Source organism: Apis mellifera, linkage group LG5, assembly GCF_003254395.2.
Source record: "Apis mellifera strain DH4 linkage group LG5, Amel_HAv3.1, whole genome shotgun sequence".
Taxonomy (NCBI): Eukaryota; Metazoa; Arthropoda; class Insecta; order Hymenoptera; family Apidae; genus Apis; species Apis mellifera.
Genome location: NC_037642.1, coordinates 1,973,244 through 1,989,924, shown reverse-complemented (window position 1 = coordinate 1,989,924; position 16,681 = coordinate 1,973,244). Strand labels below are relative to the sequence as shown.

Here is a 16,681-nt window from a genome sequence, read left to right as displayed (position 1 = left end):
GGACAACCGGTAGCGTGTAAAAATAAATTCTGAAACTTTCTTCATGAACATTAAAATATCCACGACACTCACGTTATTGCAACTTTACAAACTGGAAAATAGAGAATCTTTTAATTTAAGTTCATTAAGGAAGTATTTTTCTTTTGTTTCCTTAGGAAATATTTATTTACAAATAATTCAACGTAAATTTGTACACGTAGTATATGTATACATTATATAACGATCGATATGAATAAAAAAATTTTTAGTTCTTTCTCAAGAGATATAGTAACAGTAAATATTAATAACTGTAATCATATTTTACACCTTTAGTTTTTTTTATTTTAATAAAATTTATAAAAAAAATTTATATATTAATCTTCTAATAAAAAATAAAAATTTTATGAAAAATTATAATGCTATTTGAAAATAGATATAAATATGAGGAATAGGTCCAGTATAGCAAAGCTACAGCACTGGGTGCCGTGCCGTCGTGCTAGAGTGCAGGTGGGCCGACGTCCAACGGAAACAGCCGAGCGCACGCTCGGGGGAAAACCGAGCGGCGGCACTCGACGAGTACTGTTGTCAGAGTATTCAGTAATGCTTTGCATGACCAGCCAGTCAGTAGTGGGCTTGTTGGTGAGAGTCGTGTCGTTTACTCGAAGTGATCGTGTGGTGTTACTTGACGAGATAGTCAGGCGGTATTCTAAAACACGACGTACAAGCAAACAGCGACAAATACAGCTACAAACGTGAGTGCATTTCGTGAGACTGTGAGAAAGAAAACGAACAGAGCGTTTCACGGAGCGCACACCGACGGTGGAGCTTCGATTTCACGTACTGTTTTTTCACTGAAAACAAAAAACCATAGCGCTACACTGTGTATGGTACACGAGCGATCCAAGATGCTGTCGTCAGTGCCAGCGAAATAATAATGTGGTGCGACGTTAGTCAGGTGAGTGAAAAGTGCTACGTCAGTTTCTTTTTCTCTACAATTTTTTTTTTTCTTTTCGAAAACTGTGTCCAGTCTGTGTTTGCCTATCTCTAACGTTCTTGTATGGCCAGCCAAGAGAGCGTTATGTGATCACGACACCACAGTACGAGGTGGTTGTGTGTCATTCGCTGTGAAAATTTCAAACTTTGTTTCGGTTCTTGAGTTCGGTGTTCATACGCGAAAGGACTTTCCTCGTTTTTTGCGACGTTTTTCAGCCATCGAATAATCTTGTGTCTCGATCGTGCTAGTGTTTCAGTGTGTGGATTTTTTTATCGTCAATGGATACCTGGAATATACGATTATATGTATCACTTCGAAGCACCGAAGAGAACGTTCCATTTTGAAGCAACAAACGCAATTTGCTTGAAAATTAACCTCTTATAACGCCTTGAAAGGCTGGCTCGCATGAACGATAGAAAAGGCAATGAATCTCGTGGAGACGTTTTTATGATCTTCTTATGCCATCGAATTGATGATCGTATGATATAATTCGAATATTGCATGGATTAAGTAAACTCGTATCTCAGAATTCTAAACACATCCGTCGGTTAAGAATCGCTGAATCTTATGAGTATTTGTTCAAGTTTATTCGAAAGTGCTAAAAAAAAATCATAAACAAAAGCTCGTTTATTCTTTTTCATCTATTGATCTTGGAACTTAGGGCAAAAGAGTGTCATGGATTTTTCGTATCGTGTTCCATCGTCTCTTTCGATAAGCGAATTTTTAGGAAACGATAACCACGATCTATGCCGTGAAAGTTGGCGAATTTTTACATCATCGACGGTGTTTCCAATACCGCGTAGAAAATGATATAGCGTCGTATCAACGTCGTGCCGAAGTGTCAGATTTGACGCGTGGTAACCTCGTGTTCAGTAGTTTGAATTCGAAGCGATCCCGCGTTTCCTTGGGCTTGGGGATGAGGGGCGGAGGGAGGGAGAGGGTAGAGGCGGCAGCAGCAGCAGCAGCAAGAGGTGGAGGAGGAGGTAGGACGGCGGCCGCGGCTGGGTGGCGTTGTTGGAGTGGCGAGGAGATGGTCGAGGTGGCTGTGGTAACGAAGGTGGGTCGTGGGTCGCTGGTTGGAGGGGGGGAGCATAACGAGCGAGAGAGAAGGAACGAGATAGAGGAAGAAGAGGCGATAGAGAAGGAATAAGAACACGAAAGAGAGAGATGAGAATATACGTACGATATGAAAGACGAGGAAAGAATTCTCGATAAAGAGAGAACGAGATAGAGAAAGGTGACCGGAGGCTCCGAGGCTGCTTCTTCTTTACTTGGCCAACGTTGTAGAGGAAACCTAGCATTGCCTGTGCGCCATGAGGAGAAGGGTACGATGTTCACTAAGTGACGGGGAGGGGGCATAGTTATGACCAACCATCAAGGGGGCAACGTCGTCATGGTTACCACGACGACAACAACCCGATTCTGTTCTAAGGGATGTTTTTAAAAGCATATATTTGCCTTTGCTCTTTTTTTTCTCTCGCCGATCGCGTGGAGGCGATAGGAACGATAGGAACGACTTTTTTTCTATTTTCCATTCGCCGAATGATGGCCCCATTTTATTAGATCAACCAGTTGCAACTGTGACTGTATACATCACGTGTTTAATAAAACAGAAATTTAAAGAAATATAATATAATCGTAATCGTGTAAAACTTATAGTTTAATCTTTTCGTCAGTATAAATTAGAAATACAGCGATATATATATATATATATAGTTATATAATATATATCCCAGTGGTAAACTCGTTTATTCTTCAAATTATGAATATGCTCAAAATGTTTTATATCAGTGAAATATATGATAGGCATATTTCGAGAAATAGCAGCATTCGCATGATGATTGTATCCGACGGTGACAGAACCAATCGAATCTGTGACTCGAATATTTCCAATACATTTATCGTTTTACGAAATATCGTTACATGAAAGAAAATGCGTTGCAAGAGTTTCTACGTTTCGGATCTAGTATATGATTAGACATTTTTGCAAAGTTTTTTCGCAAATTTATTTTTTTCATATCTAAAGAATAACTTCTTTATCTTATACTTAAGATATTTCTCAATTAAGTTTCGATAATGAATTTACTATGAGAAAATATAAGAATATCTCTAATAATGTGCTATAATTTAATTATTTTTCGTATTATTCACCGGTATTTCATAATTTACAACATGCAGAATTAAGAATTAAGAAGTTCGAACGTATCCGACGGATAATATTACGCGGCAATATTGCTAATCAATTGAATCGAAATGATGATTTTACATATCCAATTTTTTTTGTATTTTCACAACGTTATAATAAATATATTAATGATAGAAAAGAAGTTCGGTTTTCAATAGAACAGTAGATGTCTCTGCTAGTGACAGATAGTGCTTGGTACTGTTATTTATATAAGTGAGATATTTTCTTCCGATACGGTTGATCGATCGATCCGCATAATCCTATTGATAAACATGATCAAGAAATTAATTATTTATTTATAGTAAAATGCTTTTTCTATTTTTCTATTTTTTTTTTTTTTTTACAATTTTCAAAAAGAACTCTTCGTATCATAATCAGATCAATCTTAATAACTTTAAGAGAGATTTCAAAATTTTAAATCATTTTACACTATCATTTATCTTTATTTTCTTTTAGAGATTTTGAACAGAGATTTTGATTATATTTCTACAAACCAATTCAAGATAAAGCGATGATTTTCTCCGAGATCACTTTACAAAGTCCAAAAAAAGAAAATTGTTTATTTTCCTTAAACAAATACTATATGCACATTGAACATTGCATTGAACATTGAGGTTAACTATTAACTAACTAAAATTTTTATATTCTATAAAGTATTTCACAATGATCTTTATCAAATGAATACTTCAATTCTTTCTTCACCCATAATTACAACCATATCAAATTCTCTTCTATACATCTATTAGAATCTACTCTGAACCATTCGTCAGAATACCCTCAGACAATATTTGTCAGGAAACATTTCACAGCATTTAAGAAAAGTTCGTCCAGATGTAAGCAATTCTGAGAGAGCAGATAGATCCATATCTTGGTGTAACATTTTTCATCAGGCTAAAGGACAAAAACTGATGGTGGTTGTAAGTTGAAGAACGGCGTGTGCCGCGAACAGTGGCGGTGTAACCCTCCTTGGTCGGTCTGGCCTCCAGCAGTTCCTCCTCCTCCTCCTCCGTCTCGTCGTCCTCCTGCGGCGCATCGAGCCGCTCACCCACCATCACGGGCCATTAACGAGAGAGTTATCGACGCGCGATCTGTCAATAGGCTTCTCCCATTCATAAATTCGCCCGGCGTGTGGCGGCTGCATAGTTTTGCCGCGAAAACCACGTGGCGGCGGTAGCGCGCAACGTCGTCCTCTCCGTGGAGTTGCACCGCAACGAGCCGAGCCGAGGCTCTACTACGTGATTTACGGGCCGCGTCCCCGTTTTAAATGCATGCAGAGCAACCGTGCGTGTGCACGTCCTTCTCTCTCATTCTGTACAAGTGTGCCAGCTTCTCATCTCTCTGTTTCTCTCATTTCGTCTCATGCAATCTGTTAGTTCCCTCCTAGTATGGGTTTGTGTACGTGCAACGTGGGAGTCGAATGCCTCCGGAGAACCCAGTTGCTCGCGCTTTTTCGGTGCGAGTGCGAAGTGAAATATCCTTTAATAGATATAACGCGGTTTGTCCTTTGGTATTGTTGTTTCACTTGAGGAATGAAACAACACGTGGAAGAAACGGATATAATGGATTATCTTCGATATGGTATCTATATAATCCTTAAAAATAAACACGTACGTTAGATGAAAAATGTCGTACAATCAATCAGATATAAAAATACATTTGCATTTTATGTCTATTAATTCTTAGAATTTTTAGAATTATTTTCTATAATAGGATATCGTATCATATTGGCTATTGAATAAACTTTTAATATATGTTTGCAATTGGTTTTTTTTTTTTTTCATTTTAATTTTTAATATGGATTCAGTGATTCTTAGAATTTTATCCTTTTAATATGTATGTATGTGAGAAAAATTCAGAATTACAAATGCTAAATGAGCATTGCTCTATTATGTAAAAATTAAAAAAATGATTTTAATTGGCTAAAATTTTGTTTTTTCAACTAGTTAGTTATTTTTGCCGTTTCCTCGAAGTCTTTCATAACAACTTATATATAACATAAACAAACATATGAGAATGTCAGGTTCTAAGTATTATGTTTCTATACATTTATAGATTCAATATTATGTGTTCAAACTTTATTTCAAACACGATTAAATTAATTAATTTTATATTCTAATTTTATATTCTGCTTGCTTTATCTTTGTTTTTGGTATTTTTTTTTCAAAATTTTTATTATTAAATATTAGACGAATAGATATAGATAGTGTTGGTACAGTTTCTATATTATTATGAAGTCGTAACAACTCTGAATATGATTCAAAGTCCATGCAATGTTTTGAATTTCATATCCCACTCTTGTCTTAATACATGTTTGTTTTCTTCCTTAGGTCAAGCTGTATAATCGATTTAAATTATGATAATTTCTGTCAGTAATAAAATTTCGCATATTTAATCTAATGATTCTGAATTTACTATATTGTAATTAATTAGATTTATATTTCTTCCTAATTTCTCATCTTTATTATAATATATTAATTCTTTAATTGTGATGATTTTTTAATTATTCAGTGATTATAATATCAGCAAATTACATACCTACATTATTTTTAGAATAATTTATTTGTTAATTATTATTTCAAATAATAATAAAATAATTTTTTTTGTATATAAAACACGTCTCATCTTAAGCGTATCAAGAGCGTAAAAATTAATAAATTTAAAGGAAATATATTTACACATAGATGTATTAAAAAAATAATTTTGAAGAATATAAATTTACATTTATATTTTCTTAGTGAAACAAAATGAATATCATATAATATCAAATGAGATATGAATATAATAATTATTTGAATTAAAATAATAAAACAACAACAAATAAAAATTTATTTTCAATCGTAAATAACATCTGTTGAACATTTGCATTTCCACCTCGGCTAACGAATGCATCTTATCGCTTCTTAGTATTGGTCTGGTATGAGATTCCGCGTTACGCAGTAAGATAAATAAACATAATATAATACTCTTGATCTGCGATGGGACACTTGACTACCAATCATTCATCGTAATCTCACATCGGTCGTCTCGCTTATTCTCAATATTTTCACTTCAATCCAATCAGAGCCGAGCAATCTCTGAAAAAAAAAAAAAGAAAACAATCATTAATTCCTGAAATTCTATCCTTCTATTATCCGTTCCGAATAGTGTTCGCGATAAGATTGCAGACCTTTGAATATTAATCGAATACCATTGTATATGAGAAATATAATATATGTTTATACGCATATATAATATATATGTATATATATACTGTATAATATTAGAAATGAGGGCGTGATACTCGAGGAATAGATTTTGAGGTTAAGTATTTCTTACAGCGTTTGTTAGCGGTCAAAATTAGTACAATTCCATTAATACAAAATTTTAATTCACATCTATTCAACTGTACATTGAATCCAATTACATTAACGAATAATAGTAAGAAATATATTTCTATAAACTGTATTATATCATTAAACTTTATTGTTATCATATTGTTATATAAATTAATAATTATGAATCGAATAAATAAAGTTTGCTTATATATATATATTTATTTCGACATTTAAGTTTGATACTAAGTTCATAGTTTGTAGAAAGAAATAGGTTTTAAATAAAGATTCGTGGGAAGTGGTCAATCGTTTGATGTGAAGTATGAAATATCGAATTAATTCAAGTTTAATGAATTTTTAGATTAAAGTTACAAAGTGGGAAGATAAAACATGTTAATAACTATATATAAACTAAAGACTATATATATAGGCTAATAAATATAAAGATTCATGTAATTATATTTTATTAACTAATCTGATACGAAATACTTTTTACGTGATCAATAGGATAATGTTTCGAATTATAAGTGTATCATGAAAGTATTTAATGAATTACTCGATCATTGAATGTTACGAACATTTTATGCAAATCATCATAGCTACGATTAATTTCGATATTCTTAAAGAAAACTTTGTGAATATTTAAAAACACGCGTTAAAACGACAAATGGCAATTCGAGATTGGGACGAATTTTCGTACAACTTTGCAAAAAGAAGAAGAAAAAAGTCGCGAGGCAAAAGCTACGACCTACGCCACTGTTTGGCGGCCCCTGATAACATCGGTGAATCACGAATTACGAATGTTACGTTGCGTCTGGCATCTCCCACTGTCCCCCTTTCGATGCAAAGACAACCGTAGCACGTGGTTGCGTGTCGTCGATCGTGTGTGTACACGCGCAGAGAGGCGACAAGCTCGTGTTGCATTCTCTGTGTGTCCCGTTTTGTTTACGTTTTACCGGCATGCCTCCGGCCGATTGAAAAATTCGCAGCCACCCGTGTGCGCTCGCGCGCACTTGTGTGTCGTAATTCACGCATCGACGTGACGAACTCGGGGCGTCCAACGTCATGCTTTGCGCGGTTACAAATGAAAACGAAAGTTTATGCGGTTTTATTTTCCTTTTATCCTTCTCTCTCTCTCTCTCTTTTCACGAATAAAAATTAAAACAGATTGATGATGCATCGCTAAAATAATAGTTTTTAAAAGAGTCTTTTTTTGACGGTTTATAGTTAAAAAGCTTTCTTTTCAGTTTTACATATCTGTTATCTATGTTGATATTCTAATTCGTGCAAAATTTTAAATTTATTTTTAATTAACGTTAGAATATTGACGACAAATGTCTCGAAAATTAAAAAATCGAATTCTATTGTTGAAAATATATTTTCTGCCGTGAAGATGATAAAAATTTCGTTTATCATCTTCAAAATAATTCAATCGTAATCGGATGAGACTTTATAACGAGAAATTATTAATGATCCTCGATCAAAGAAGAGATTCTAATGTGTTTAAAAATAACTTACAGTTTGTTTTCTAAATATATATATTCTCCATTTTATTACTATTTATACCATTTCCTCTTTATATTCTCTGACAAATAGAAATTAAACAAAAGCTATCGAAGTCACGAGAGACGAAATGATTAATCGAAGAAATGGGGCTATAACTCATGCGTTTAATTTGATTGCGAATTATCGAAATAAATCTCAATTTCTCCGTGGCTATATAATATCAAATCATAAAAAATGGAGGTTCCCAATGGGTGTTCAACTTTCGTGGATTCCAACCACGTGCCATTAACGATACTTGTACTATATATTCACGAAAAATAATTGTTGATGACACGTAAGGTAATCTTCATGGCAAATCTTTACGAAAATTCATCGATAAAAATGTCTATCGTGTGTATCGTTCTATTGGAGTGCATGTCAGGGTGAGAGAGCCTTGGGGTAGGTTAAGGTTAACACGAGAATGCCTTTCTTTCGATCTCTTTGTCTCTCAATCTGCACTTTTCTCTCGTCCTTTTTGGTCTTTCGACAATGATGAAGCTTTTGTACCCAACTATCACACCCATCACGTTGATGGTTTTGTAATTATGAAGGGAATACCGAGAGATTAACGGAAGAAAAGCATTCTTATTTCTGTTCAATCGTCCGATATTCCATCATTGCGTCAAATTTCAAATCATTAAAATTATGGTTGAAAAATAAATGTATTTGGGAAATCTTTTTCCCAATTAAATAATTCAAATTTCTTTATGTATTTAAATTAATTAAATTTAGATTCTTAAGAAATTAATTAGAAGATTAGAAGATTTATTATTATTCTAAAAATTATTATTTAAAAATTTTAATTCTTCTATCAGTTGTATGGATCATCATGACACGTGTTTCTGACATTATTTTATTTCAGAAATGTTGTAAATGACACAAGAATTAAATTTACATGTATGCAAACTCGTCTGAATTTTTCCTGTAATTTATATAAAATTTAAATCGAGAAATAGAGGAGAATAACGTACAATTATTAATTCATCACGATATTACAAATTCTTAGCCAAAAAAAATTGAAAGCCAAAGAAAATCCGATCGCTCTTAGTCAAGAGTTAAAGTGAATAACTGTGTGCCCAAAGAAGGTTAACGACCTTGTGTGAAAAATTCCAGTCCCTTTTTCAATGTATTTAGATTCCTCCACCGATATAATGAAACAGGAATAATGGCACCTGTCCACCAATAGTCTACTCATTGGGGTTTTCTCATAGAGTCTTCTTCTACATGGGTCATGAAGACAGGTGTTGTTTTGTGCCACCTTGTCATTGTTCGATCCTTGTTTTGCCAATAGCTCTGACTCCTTTACGTTTAAACGTTTGAGGCGAATGATCGTTCTCTCTTTCTCTTCCTCTACCCCGCTGTTATTCGGCCTTGAACCTTTAATCCTCGGTAGCGTAACCCTCCACTATGTTTCTCTTTTCTCTCTCTCTCTCTCTCTCTCGCTCCTTTTTACTTTACCGGGACCCTTATATTGTACTTTTATTAGTCTTTACCGGTACTGGCATTGTTCACTCGCCGTTCGAAATTATATCAGTGGCTCGTGCCTCTCCTTTATTGTTTTCTAGATGAATGAAACCCTTTTGCGGCAATTCTATTTTTTTTTTTACGATTGCAAATGTTGTTTGACATCGATTTCCTTTCTCCTCGTTTTTGTTAAAATATTTTTATAGTAGATTATTGATTTATTTATAGACGAACAATGATATAATGATTTTGTTTGGTATTATTTAATGCTATTATATTTGGGGAAAATGAAAAAAAAAAATTTAATAAAATAAAATTAAAAATTATTACGAACCAAAATCTCACGTATCGAGCTTTCAAAATATCAGATACTCGAACGGGCAGTAAAAGCTCTTTCGAGCTAATAGTTCAATTATTACACGCTATATATCTTCATTTAAATTTACTTTGTATAGCTCCTTTGAGCTTCCGATGTATCTCGAACGATAAACTCGTTTTGGAGAACAGTTTCCAATAACATGATGAGCAGTTCAATTTTACCGAATAATATTCAATTTAATTTAATAAATGTCTTTATGAAAACATATACTTATATTCTTTCTACTTATTATTTCTTATTCTTAATTACGTCCATTGATGATATATTCTCATTCTTCTTCTTCAATTCAATTTTACACGTGTCATCTTTTTTCATCTTTCTCTGAAAACAGAATCTCTCTCTCTCTCTTCAAACATTCACCCATCCTTGGCGAGAATATATTACGGCCGGTACAACACGAATCGAATGAGCATGTACAATTACCGGTAGTAGTAGTGCAGACCGCAAAAGAGCGTCCCGCGAGCACGTGTCTCCGCATATGCAATACGCTCTCGGCCCTCTTTCTTCCCGCCAAGTGGTCGAAACAAGTAGTGTGACGGCGTGTGTGCTCTGCTACACACGCGTTTAATAGAAGCAGTCGCGCGCGTCCCCGTGACATTGACAATCGCGACCAAGCGTGTACGTTCTCACGTGAAATGGCTTGTGTACCACGCGAGACAATGAGGACATGGGGGGGGGGGGGGGCATTTACACGAGGAACCACGAACGTGTTCTTCCGTCGAAAATAGTAGAACTGTACGTTAAGTACGTCCAATATAGACTATTACCAATCTATCTGTAATTGTGAAATTTGTATTTTTAATAGCGTCAACTTTAGATCTAATATTCTTAAAAAGATATAAGATTTGATAATTTCAACGTGTCTTATTAACTTTCGCATTTTTGAATCATTACTTGAATAAATTTGAATATAGATAGATCCAGCAATATTAATATTAATATTATAACTTTAATATACATAATCTCACCCGAAATATATATTAAATCTTCGAATTATCTATGGAAATATCCAATGTCTACGTAAGCAACATATTGTTTCACTGTATAAAATCATAATCGAAAGTCTCTCTCGGACAGTTTTCTCAACTCGATAAAAGTCGGCACAAAAGTGATACACCTGAAACCGACGTGATACAAATACACGCGCGTAGGAGAATCTACAGGACGCAACAGAGGAAGCAACAGCTGACGATATCGACGTGAACGAGGACACTTTATGTACTTTCTACGTGGGAGAGTGGGAGGAGGAGGAGGAGGAGGAGGAGGATGATCCACGTGTATGCGTGAGAGGTTCTCGCGTTACAGGGGGCACACCGGTCCGTATATAGCGTAAAGTACGATGTAAACACACGTGGATGAACGAGAGAAAGGGTAAAGTGAGAGAGATGGAAGAAGAGCGAGATAGCGAGAGCAGCGACATATAGGAATCGTCGGAGTGTGCGTCGATCGTGCATTGTGATGCTCTCTTCCACTAGCCGTCGTATCTCCCTCTACACATCGGGTTACATACGTTGTGTAATACCTCCTCTTTTTCCTACCATACTTTTCCATACCTTTCCACACTACACAGCCATGATTGTGCATTTCTTTCGAATCTATGCATCTTTCTTCTCCTGCAACTAGCAAATACTAAGCTTTGTTCTTCGTCTTCACCGGTTGTTGTTTCCATTTTATCTACTTCTCAATTGATTTTGATCAGTCGTCGATGATGGAAGAAATGCGTCTGTTTTTTTTTTTCTATAAATCCAATAAATATATAAATAGACTGCTCCCTTTATAAAATAATATTTTAAGAGAAATAAATTTTTGTGAAAATGATTTCTTGTCAACAGAAGAGGAAAACTTGTTACATATATACATATATATTGTTGAACTCGTTAATACTTCTCTCGGCCACACGGAAGACTCTCAATGTCGTGAGAGAGAAACTTTGAAAGTGTGTAAGTACAGAGGTAGTGTCGCTTGAACTCGGTACACAACAAGCACGCGACGATGTATGGAGGTTGACCGTGAATGAAGCCTATTTGCGTACGAGCAATAACAGGTGACACTCTCCACGGTTGTTTACCTTCCCTATCGGCAAAAAGCCGGACGTGGAAATCCGCGGGGGTGAGGGAACGGTTAAAAGAGAACACGAGAGGGAAACAGAGAGGAACCACGTGGCGTGTCGTATTTTAAAGAACGGCGAGCAGTCATATGTGAGCTTTCAATGAACTTGTGTATGCACATCGTGTGTGATCGACTTTCGATCGTTGTACTATCGAAAAAAAAAATAGATGACATCATATACGCGCGACTGATTTACTTATTGCTAGTTGTTTCTCTCTAGTTATTAACTCTATTCATTGTACGAATGCCTAAATGTGTCATATGTGTTTAATTCCTTTGATTTATAAACGAATATGTATGTACATTGTTCTGATTAATGAATGTTTACGTGTGTTTATATATATATATATTTATAATTATTTCATTCATTCGTTGCACAATGTTTATCGCAAAATTTTTACAAAGAAAATCACAAACGTTTATTTTTTTCAATATATTCATTTAGAATTTTGGATATGATGGTTTTGAAAATCTAATTGAAAGAAGAGAAACAGATACTAAGATTTAAGGTAATCTTCATGATTGGAAACTCTTGAAAATGTAGATATAAACATATTTAAGTCTCTAAGAATTATACTTGTATGAGGATTATATCCACTAAGGAAATACTTCAAATCAATCCATATCAAAAATAAAACTTAAAAGTTATGAACAGCTTTTCAAAATAATTCTTGTAATTAAAATTGTAAATTATATGTAATTAGATTGATGAGATTATTACGCAAAGTTTGCGTATATTTTTTTGATCATAGAATGGCACGTATCATTGGTACAAAAACATCTCGTAAAACATGTATATATACTGATACACGTGGGACGAGTGCGATAGATTTACAAATACGTACACATTTTCGTCCGGTACCAATACACTCGCGCGATTTACGATTCCTTTAATCGTATTTGCCAGTGTGCGTTTCTCTTTGTCTGTTTCGCGAGGCTTACACATACACGTACGCGCGCGCACGTAGAGAAACGTGCAGGGGATGTGCGAACGTCCCCCCAACGAAGAAATGCTCGGACGGATCTCCGAAGATCACGTGCTGCGCATAACTTACATTCCCACCACTCCTTTCGGTAGCACGTGCCTCCACGATTCTCTCTCTATATATCTCTCTATCTGCTCGTATCTCTGTCTCACTTTTCAACGTGCCCTCTCCTCCCCGTTGTTCCCCCCGTCGCGTTTGATTCCGCGATTCGGTTCAATCGAATGGTAAACGATCTTAGACAGTCAGTCGCCTCCCGTGACGCCGCACCGACGGACTTCGGTTATTACGCTTCCTCAAAACGAATCCAACTAAAACTAGATTTTTTGCAGAATTGCTGTATAGTATAAAATATAAAAATTTTTTACTAAATACGTACATGTACATATACGTGTTAAATTTTATTGTTGTCGTCGATTTATAATTGTTTGAAAATATTCGATGGATAGATAATATCATTTTAAGTTTCACTGTAAAAAAAAAAAAAAAATGCCATTAGCTTGATGAACTAACGAAGACGCATCAGGAAGCTAACTTGATTCGACGGTAGCCGCTTTCGCGTGACAAATAGATCGCCACGTGGTTCAGGTTATCCCTCGTTTCCCCCTGCGCATCTCTCACCACCCCAGCTTCCCCCCTCAACATTCTAGCCAACTGTAAATTTACGCGCCTACACACAGGTGGCACCGCCCTCTTGCCAAGTGCATATACGAACTGGAACGAGCACTCCCTTTGGAGGTATGGATACGTGTCTCTCTGTACGCTAGGCGACGTTGTAGGGGGGATAAACGTGGCCGAGAGAGAAAGAGATAGTGATTCTGTCTGTTTATCATATGTAAATTTGAGGCGACTGTGTGGGTGAGACGAAGATGGTAAAAAGAGACTGTATGAACGGAGAAGATAGGAACTCTCCATTCAGCAATAAATGCATTCCAACGGGGACCGTTGTGCCGGCAGCAACGAGCCTCCGCGTGGCTCCGAGCCTTTACGTGTTTTATTTTTATTGTTTTTCTCTTTAATGAATTATTTATCAAAGTCTGGCTCAAAATTAGATTTTTTTTGGACGAAATTACTTTAGTAAAAATTTATTTGATAAAATAATTTGTACGAAAATATTTAATTGATGTAAAGAAAGAGTTAGAAATTTTTATCGATAAATATCAGAATCAGAGTTATCACAATGATAATTACAACAATAATAAATAATATTATTGCTAATTTTTCTTGGTACTTTATTCTTGTGAAAATTATATTTCTTAACATTTCTTAACTCAACTCTCATTCTTCTCAGTAATATATATTAATTTTTTGCGATGTATAATTTTTTATTGCTTCTAAATTACGTATCCAAAGATTTTAAAATATTAGCAAAATCGGAAACAAACTTCTTTCGCGTTGTAATAAGTACATGCAACTGGATCGCTATCGCGTACAAAAGCTAGCTATATTCGTTAGTTCACGCACTCTCTTGTAGGTGGCAGCACAGTACGGCGCTTCGTCACTCATACACGCGAACACATATACAATTACGAAGTCGACTACCAATGCAGCATTACGAACTCTTGTCTCACGCGTAAATACCCGGATACTTGCGCAAGAATTCTTCTCGACGCACAACTCATGCGCTCATGCTCTCTTTTTGTCTCCCGTATACATGCTTATCTATATTTCTTCATTTTTTTATTATTCTATGCTTTTCTATGCTAAAGAAAAAAATATCAAAAATCCATCGTATAACAGATATAATTTGATTTTTGATTATCGTAAAATGTTCCTCATTATCGAGATAAAATTTTGCGAATCAATAACTGTCAAATTAATTTATATTCGTCTTCAATCAATATTAATAAAACGTTAATTAAAATAAAACGTTATCATGTACGTAGAAAATTCTCCAAAACAACGAAACTCAAAAAATGAACTGTGGAACATTCCATTGGATATATCGCGAATCTAACCTCGTGCGGCTTCTGCCGAGACACAAAATGTAATCGCGTATATTGCTCGTCGTTTCACCCACACGAAGAACGCCTTATCGCGTAACGAGGCTACATCCAACGTAGTTTGCGCCGAGGTGCTCTGGTGGGAGACTATCACGAGCAACATGCTTTCAACTGTGTGCTCTAGGTTACGCAATCATGCTTTCCACTTCGGCGTTGACGTTGCCGACTGTACGTCGACGTCAACGTAGTCGTCTCCGTCAATGTCGTTTTCGAAAGGGCGCTCGACGCTGTCGCAGGTCACTCGTTCGATAACGCTTAGCGAATAGTCGACATCGATCCTCGAGCAAAACCTGCTACCACGCAGAACAGTCTTTTTTCGAAGTTCAAGTAGCGTGAGCAGTTACGTGGCACAGTAGGAGAGAGGAGAGGGATACGGGGAAATTGAGATTACGTAATGCCGTCCGATGTACAAGTGTTTCAAGATTTTTGATATAAAGAATATACGAAGAATATATATAGTTAATGATAAATAATTCTACGGATGGATCGAATAATTTTTCCAAAAAAAATTTAAATTTTTCTTCAATAATATCTATTTTAAAAATGTCCATTTTTATTTTTATTTTTCAAAATATTTTATTTATGCAAAAAAATTTGCTTCGATAGCTAGTTACGTAGATAGTTAATTCTATTTTATTATATCTAATTATTTAAATCTGTAAAAAATTCTGTAAAACTTAGACGTGCAACTTTATGTAATCTTTAGCTGTTTTTTTCTTACATGATACGTCATGTAGGAAAACATAGTAAAATTACATAATCTCCGCAGTCGCAAATCGATGCTGCTTCCTTTTACTGCCAACGATTTATTTCGCTCGCTCGAATCACACACACACGTGGCTCTCAATTTTATTCCCTTCTCTCTCAACAATTATCAATTGCCAATTATCAATATGCTCTCTCTTCGATCGCTCGTACAATGCACGCATTGCCGCTCGAAAAATCGCTCTTCTTCGCAAAAACATAAAATCATCAAAATATGTTCATCCACCTTGAAAATGACCAGACATTCTCCTCTCCCCTGGTGGCTGAAACTTTCCCGTACTACCGTCCCGAAATTGTTCAACGTTATTTTCGCTGATCTCCCCCCAAAAAACGATCCCCCCACCACCGGTCACCCCAGAAAGAGAGTCAGTGTCCTTTAAGTAAGTTAGACGCCTGCGCGGATCGACGATGGAAATCCTCGGCCGGCAGTGGTGAGGGTGGAAAGTGGTGGTGGCAGTTGGACGCCGCAGTGGTGGGGATGGAAGGCGACAAAAGGGCGCGTGGGCGGATGGGTGGAGGGTTAATAGGACGTTGGCGCCACGGCGGCGGCTGCGAGAAGCGCGGCCACGTGCGTTCGCTATCGAACGGGCGCCATCCCCAATCCGCCCGTCCACCCAACCTCATCCACCCTTTCTATACCTCTCCCCTACTTCTCCCTTATCCGTCACAACCCTCCATACCCCTCCCTCCCTCGAAATCCACCCTCTTGCCTCCGCCATCCCCATCATTTCGTTTCTCATACCACCACACCCCTACCCTTATACCGAACTATGGCTACGTATATATATAGGTGTCTCTACGTATATATATACATACATAACGTCTATATGTGTATATACATATAAGTATATTGCGCTGCATGTACGACAGATTCTCGTGTGCGCTCTATATACCATGCATACACGCACATATATATAAGAGTAGACTGTGGAGATGGTTCTCTGTGTGTGTGGGTGAATACGTG

The 16,681-nt window shown here is 36.1% G+C and overlaps 1 protein-coding gene across 5 annotated transcripts in view; it reads left to right on the top strand.

Moving 5' to 3' along the window:
• The first annotated feature begins 561 nt into the window (after nt 1–561).
• Nucleotides 562–16,681, top strand: part of LOC724450 — a 44,608-nt gene continuing 28,488 nt past the window's right edge. For 3 of the 5 annotated variants that reach the window (XR_407612.3, XR_407611.3, XM_001119836.5), the window contains exon 1: nt 563–934. Coding sequence is in view for 1 of the 5 variants with exons in the window: in XM_001119836.5 (XP_001119836.2) it covers nt 914–934 (21 nt within the window). In the remaining 4 variants the exon portion in view is untranslated. Of the gene's footprint in view, nt 935–16,681 lie in introns of all 5 variants that reach the window. The other 2 variants (XR_003304699.1, XR_003304698.1) reach the window with 1 other exon arrangement.